This window comes from Nematolebias whitei, chromosome 11, assembly GCF_014905685.2.
Source record: "Nematolebias whitei isolate Nwh7 chromosome 11, NemWhi1, whole genome shotgun sequence".
NCBI classification, from domain to species: Eukaryota; Metazoa; Chordata; class Actinopteri; order Cyprinodontiformes; family Rivulidae; genus Nematolebias; species Nematolebias whitei.
The window spans coordinates 48,717,071-48,724,088 of record NC_056508.1 but is presented as its reverse complement, the minus strand read 5'-3'; the positions used below and the strand labels follow the sequence as shown (position 1 = coordinate 48,724,088).

General features: G+C 47.6%; 1 protein-coding gene across 1 annotated transcript in view; it reads right to left on the bottom strand.

The window, feature by feature from the left end:
• Positions 1-611: 611 nt before the first annotated feature.
• LOC119417394 (IQ motif and SEC7 domain-containing protein 2-like) overlaps positions 612-7,018 on the bottom strand; it is a 22,075-nt gene continuing 15,668 nt past the window's right edge. Inside the window, exons 7-9 of the mRNA XM_037684597.1 lie at positions 6,193-6,408; positions 3,810-3,859; positions 612-2,061 (exon numbers count right to left, since the gene is read on the bottom strand). Of these exons, the coding sequence (XP_037540525.1) occupies positions 850-2,061; positions 3,810-3,859; positions 6,193-6,408 (1,478 nt within the window). The 3' untranslated portion in view covers positions 612-849. The remainder of the gene's footprint in view (positions 2,062-3,809; positions 3,860-6,192; positions 6,409-7,018) is intronic.

The window sequence follows — 7,018 nt, the reverse complement described above, 5'->3', positions numbered from 1 at the left end:
GGCTTTTTTCAAAGGTTTTATAAAGTTTATCGTCCACATAAAGTGTCCAAATAAATGCTGGATCTGGGTTTTAAACCACAACGAATCCCTCCGCTCGAGCATCAGCCGTAAACACTGAGAATCGTTAGCTGTTGCACAGAACACGCATGCTGGTCTAAGACACACAAACTACACCAATACTGATGCTAACCACTTCTGCATTTGCCTCACAGAAACATGTCAAGATTCAAAACAAGTGCTCGATTTGTGATTGTTTTTTTTTAAGTGGGGAATTATTGGCAGGACTCATTCTGCCCTCAGGTTTCAAAAACACCTGAACTGTCCCTTTAACCCATGACGTTAGCAGCTAAGGCTAACGTTGGTGCTTTAACCTCGAGCACTGTTCCCTTCGTGACTGGTCCCTGAACCAACTGCCCACCACAGCAACACAAACATTTAGAAAGTTCTCGCAACGTGACATGAACACTTGGAGTTTCAGTGAAGAACTACAAACATGTCCGCCAGCTCACCTCACACGGCACTACGAAGGGAAGATGAGGACATTTTCAACAATAAAGCAGAGTTATGTGGGTGTTTTCCTTCATCTTTGCGAGAGCGGGAGGTTTGATCAACAAACATCTTCAGGACGTTCGTTCTATCTGTGAGGAAAGTCGATATGAAAATAACACAGGCTGAGTAACTTCCTCTTCCCCACTCTTGTTGCCCTCCGCTTCATCAGGCGGTTGTCTTGATACACCTGCACCTGCCCTCCTCCTCTTCTCTTCCTCTTTCTTCGGGTGCTGAGTCTCACTATCGCCCCCTGGTGGCTCTCAGCTGGGTTACGGATCACTGTCCCAGACGTTTGCCGCCTCACACGACCGTGCTGATCCGGCTGACGGGCTTCGCCTTGGGGCCGCCACCCTGCCCTGCTCCTGGGAGGTGCGGAGAGAGCGGGGCGGTCGATGGTGGAGGTAAAGGGGAGTGCGGAGGGGGAGGCGGGATGGACGACAGTGGGGGATACTGGGCTGCGTAGGGCTGCGCAGGTGTCTGGCAGACGAGGCGAGCCGAGGGAGTTTGTGGTGGCGGGGTGGAGAAGGTGAAGTGGGTGGAGGCATTGGCGGAGGGGGAGGGGCTGAGAGGGGAGTGTATGTGCACGGCGTGATTGTGAGAGTGTGTGTGTGCATGGGGGTGGGGCTGGGAGTGCGAGATGGTCAGTGGGAGTTTGGTGCCTCCACCCGGTCGCCCCGGGTGGTAGAGTCCGTGCGGGGTAGTTGGGGTGACAGGGGAGTGCGGGGACAGCGGCGGAGGTGTGGTGAAGCCGGCTGCCATGTTGTAGCGTGAGTGCTGTGCGGAGCCTTGTGGCAACCTCTGATGCTGCTGGGTATGAGAGGGAACGCAACCTTGCCGTTGGGGTGCGGAAAAGCGGTGCGTCAGGGCGTGGTGCTGGGGGACATTCTGCATGTGGTAGCGGTGATGGTGGTGGTAGGGTGGAGGTGGTGTCTGCTGCTGTGGGTGACCACTGACTCCGCCTCCTCCACTGTTGACGTGGCAGTACTGAGCGTGCAAAGCCTGGAGCTTGGACGGACCCCCTCCCATACCTCCTCCCCCTCCAATTCCTCCCAAGTCTGACTGACCGAGGTTGGGCAATGGGGAGGGGCATGGGGAAGGGGAGGATGGGAGGGGGATGGGAGGCGCGGGTGCGGGGTAGTGGGGGGGTGATGATATCATCAGGGGACTCGGAGGACCCTGAGGAGGGGGAGACATCATCGTCAGGGGACCAGGAACCTTGCCTCTTCGGCTGCCGAAGAAATTCCCCATCCGGCCTCCTGGAGTCTGGCCACCCCCACCCACCATCCCTCCTCCGGCCCCAGCCCCTACCCCGCTCGCGAGTGGAGAGGTAGTGACCCCTCCTTGGTTGTGACAGAGCCCCGGCCCACCCCCCACCCCTGTACCGGGGCTCTGAGTAGGGCGGTGTGGCCGGTATGCTGCTGGAGACGAAGGCACCATCATGGGGCTGTAGGACAGACTAGCAGCCACCAGGGGGCGCTGCTGGTGAGACCGGGGGCTGCTAATGATGGAACCCTGAGAAGAAGAACAAGAAGCCAAAAGAACAGAGCAAAGAAGTTAAAAAAGTACCAGTGACTACAAATACACATGCCACTCGACGGTCGCACAGTAAAAGTCAGAGGTTCAGTTCGGCGGCTGTTGTGACTGAAGACGTGTCAAGAAGAGCTGCTGGTTTGGTTTTTAGTTATTAACTAATGTTTGACCACAACTCAAAGCACAAATATCCCAGTTATTAGAGCGTAGCTGCGTGGTAGTGAGGACTAGGTCCAGGAATATGTCATGCTTCACTGCTAAAGTTCTCCTAAAGCATGTTTTCACATCTACAGTACGGTTTGTGTTCGCACTTGATGAGTGCATCTTGTTGCTTTTTCCCGTGGTTTGGGAATCTAAAAATAATAATGTTTCCACAAAACACACGAGAGCATTCAGTCTGCTTATTGGTTGATGTGTTTCTGGGGCAGGAGTACCACAGTGAACCCAGGAACCCTGTTCTGGGATAGAAGGCAGCATTTAGACAGTACTGCTGTCGTTAGCATTTGTCTGGGTGATATTTCAGGTTAAACCGTCGGAGCAGGATGTCGAGTCATGTGAAAACGTCGTAAACCTCTTTAAGAAAACGTGTTGCCTTTAAGGGGTTATCCCATGAATGGTTGGGAACTGTTCTGACCGAGTACTCCAAATGTCTCCTGAACGTCTCGTGGTTCTTAACTTCCATGAGTGAGTTGCAGGAAGTCCCGTCACTTCTGATCATGTTCAAAAAATATTCTGCAGCAACTTATCCTTTGAAACAGTCAAAGTTGTCTTGAGCATCTGCAGCTAGCCTCGAACATCTGAATTTAGCCGCAGGCGTCTCCAACATGTATCAAAAGGTCTAGAGCTGGACCGCTGCCGGGACAGGAAACATGTCCAGGTGTAAAACCCCGCCAGCAGAAAATATTATTTAACAACATTCTGGTCCAAATCTGCTTTCTTCATTTCTGAGGTGGACCTCAGCAGCTTCAGTCATAAACATCGGGGTCAAGGTGAGTACAATGCAGGCGGCAAAGTAATGTGCACGGCCAAGATTACAGTTGTGCAAGTTGTGCACGTCAAAATAAAAGTTGTTCCTAACTGAGTGCCAGTCATAAATATTTATTGAAAAAACGAGTTAAATTCAGTTTTTAAGTGAAATGAGAAGAGTTAGAAGTTAAATCTGTCACAGAGTTTTAATACATTTAAAAACTTTACGTCACAATACGGATAAAACTGTAACCAGGGCCGCATTGGGCTTGCGGCCCTGGTTACAGTTTGACACGTGATGAAGGGAGAGCTCACCAGGTCCAAACCTGGAGTTCAGGAACTAGTCCAAACTACCACGTAGCTAAGACCAGATGACTTTTGAACATTTTACATTTAAAAGCTGGAGTTAAACAATAAGCTCGACATAAAGAGCTCCAACTTAGAACAAACCGTGACATCACGTTGTTCGTGATTGCGTCACCTTTACATTTTTTAAACGTTCAAATTATCCCTTAAAAAACACAAACATGCAAAGTAACGGTTGCAAAAACTCCCAATAAACCCAAAAGTGTACGTTTTAAAAGCTAAAGATGAAGAGTTCTCCGACCACATGAGCCTGTGGAGCAGGCCCTGCAGCATGGAGAAGATCCGGTGAAGACCGCCTTAGAATCACCACAAACACTTTCAGACAGGGTGGAAAATGTGCGGCGACGGCGTGCAAGGAGTTCATGCAAGCTTTAAGCCCCGCCCCCAGCCAAACTTACTTCAATGGTACTGTCCAATGAGCCAACACTGTTCCTACGACCTCGCTTCCCTGTTGTCCAACCAGAATCAGGCAGTTAAAACTTGGTCCCCGGAAAAAACAAGTTGAACTTTGAAACTTTGTCGTGTAAAATTTCAAAAATTGAGTTAAACACTTTAATCAGCGAGCTTCCTGTTTGTTGTCAGGTTTTATTTAGCTTCAGGAAGAACAAGGCAGCTTCCCTACAATTTAAGTCTTAATGCTAAGCTAGGCTAAGCTAGACTAAGTTAAGCTTGGCTAAGCTAGGCTAAGTTAAGCTAGGCTAAGCTAAGTTAAGCTAGGCTACATTAAGCTAGGCTAAGTTAAGCTAGGCTAAGTTAAGCTAGGCTACGTTAAGCTAGGCTAAGTTAAGCTAGGCTAAGTTACGCTAGGCTACGTTAAGCTAGGCTAAGTTAAGCTAGGCTAAGTTAAGCTAGGCTACGTTAAGCTAGGCTAAGCTAAGTTAAGCTAGGCTACATTAAGCTAGGCTACATTAAGCTAGGCTAAGTTAAGCTAGGCTACATTAAGCTAGGCTACGTTAAGCTAGGCTAGTTCTTTGTTAAACCACATTTCTCATGGAGAGAAAACAAACTAGTTTTAGTTGGAGAATGCACAAAATCTCATTTCCAGAAAAAGATGCATTTTTCTAAAATACACCAAAATCATTCGTTTGTTTCTTGTTGAATTATTTGGACCAGTTAATAACGCCCTGGTGCATTAATTTAACTTTAAAAACAAACATTTTACTTAACTTAGTTTTGACCAAATATCTGTGAAACACTTTTTACATTTACACTGAAACCACAGCAAAACTATAATACTTCATAAACTCTTATCATAACTCAGACTTTACAATCTGGATGCACAGTTAATGTTACTATATTTTATACTTTTATTTCCAATTCTGCAAAAATACAACCCCACATCTAACAACTGTCGGGATGCTGTGTGTAAAATGTAAATAAAAACTGAATGCAATGATCGGCAAATCTCATAAACCCAGAGCTTATTCACAATAGATTATAGTAAACTTGTCACACGTTTAAACTAGGAAATAATATATTTTTAAAACAGTAAATTTTAAACGTGACGGCTGCAACTCATCTGTAAAAAGTTGTGTCAGACGCAGCAAAAGGCTGTAAAAATCAGAGGTACGAATAAAAAAACTTCTAGAGGAGAATTAGCTAATATTTAATTTATTTAACTCGTTTAAATAATGAGGTTAATTATCAGCAGGTGGGTCAGAGGACTGGCTTTAAAAAGAAACGGCTCGACGTAAAGATGGGCAGAGGTTCAGCAGTCTGTCGAAAGCTACAGGAAGAACTTCAGAATAAAGTTCCTGAATAAAAATTTCATCTCCATCGTCTTCAGATCATAATCTGATCCACAGATTAGAAGAACCTGAAGAAATCTGAGCTCAAAGGACGAGGCCCTCAGGGGCCACTGCATTAAAACTGGGTCTGGTTCTGTTCATGTGAACACCATCTAGAACCGCTGCCTCTTCTCTGGACCAGAGCTCGTTTCAAATGGACCGAGGTGAAGTCCAGAACTGTTCTGAGGTCAGAGGGATCCAAACCTGAAGTTCTGTTTGGAAACCACAAACACATCCTTCATACTAAAGAGAAGAGGAACCATCCTGCCTCTCTGATGGTATGGGGGTGCATTAGTGCCTCTGGCACAGGCAGCTGACACATCTGGAAAGACTCCATCAATACAGAAAAACATCTGCAGGTTTTAGAACATCTGTTCCCTCCAGGACTTTTAAACGTATAAAACCTGGTCTCCTCAGGTCCTAGGTCCAGGTAGAAGAGGGGGGACTTCTCAGAGGAAACAAGGAGCTGGAACAACTTTAAACAGACGTGCTGATGACGTCAGGTGCCATTTTTAGTCTCAACTTTTGGTAAACGTGCTCCGATGTGGACTGACTCTGGATCGACAGGGTCCACAGATCACTGCACTCTGCCATTAAGAACTGGGGCTGCTCAGTAAATTAATGAATACCAGTACGCTGATGACACTACGGCCCAGAGCAACCACTGATGAAGAGCTGGAGCCGTCCAGCAGGTGGAGACACGCTACCAGAACAGAACTCAGGTCTACCGGTCCCATGACTCTCTCATCTGTTGTGTAACAGCCCAGATGTGGATCTGAGTCATGAAAACCGGAGGAAGATCCCTCCTGATGAATTTATGCTACTGAAGCACATCACTGAGGTGAGAGCAGCAAAGTTCACTTAAAATCTGAGAAAGAGCTTTAAGAACCTGGAGAACTTGTGATCCAGACCTCGTCACAAGATTACAGGAAGTCTGGACCACTGGGAGGGAGACCTGATGAAATGAGGACTGGACCAGGACCCGGGTTCTTACCGGTCTCAGAGAGATCCCTGAGCGAGGAGCTGAGCGCCGTACGTTTGAGTCCATCCACCGAGGCGTACGTGTCGTCGAGGCTCGGCCTACCCAGGGAGCCGTTCACCACCTCGTTCTTCATGCCACCTCCGCCAGCGCTGGCTCCGCCCCCTGCCGCCCCCACGCCTCCCACCAGGATGCCAGGTCGCATCACACCTTTCTGCTTCTCCAGCTCCGCTGCAGGGAGAGACGGAGGAGCAGAGTCGAACGTTTGGCCTCCAGACGAGAAACAAAACAGACAAACATCGTCTAATCTGAACTATGACAGAGCCAGACTCTTATTTTGAAGAATATCTACAAGCTTTACTTTGAAACTCCAGATTTAAACATCTTCTCGTTTGACATTTAAGTTTTTCTGGACTTTAAATTCAAAACTCAGCAGTGACTTTAATTATTTTCAACTTTAGTTTTGCTAATTTTAGGTTCAGATAATTTCATCTTTATCGACTCAGTTTCAGCTTCTTCTTCATGTTTCAGCAGTCGTTCAGCGCTCAGCGTCCTCTCTTCACGTTTCAGCAGTCGTTCAGAGCTCAGCGTCCTCTCTTCATGTTTCAGCAGTCGTTCAGCGCTCAGCGTCCACTCTTCATGTTTCAGCAGTCGTTCAGCGCTCAGCGTCCTCTCTTCATGTTTCAGCAGTCGTTCAGAGCTCAGCGTCCACTCTTCATGTTTCAGCAGTCGTTCAGAGCTCAGCGTCCTCTCTTCATGTTTCAGCAGTCGTTCAGCGCTCAGCGTCCACTCTTCATGTTTCAGCAGTCGTTCAGCGCTCAGCGTCCACTCTTCATGTTTC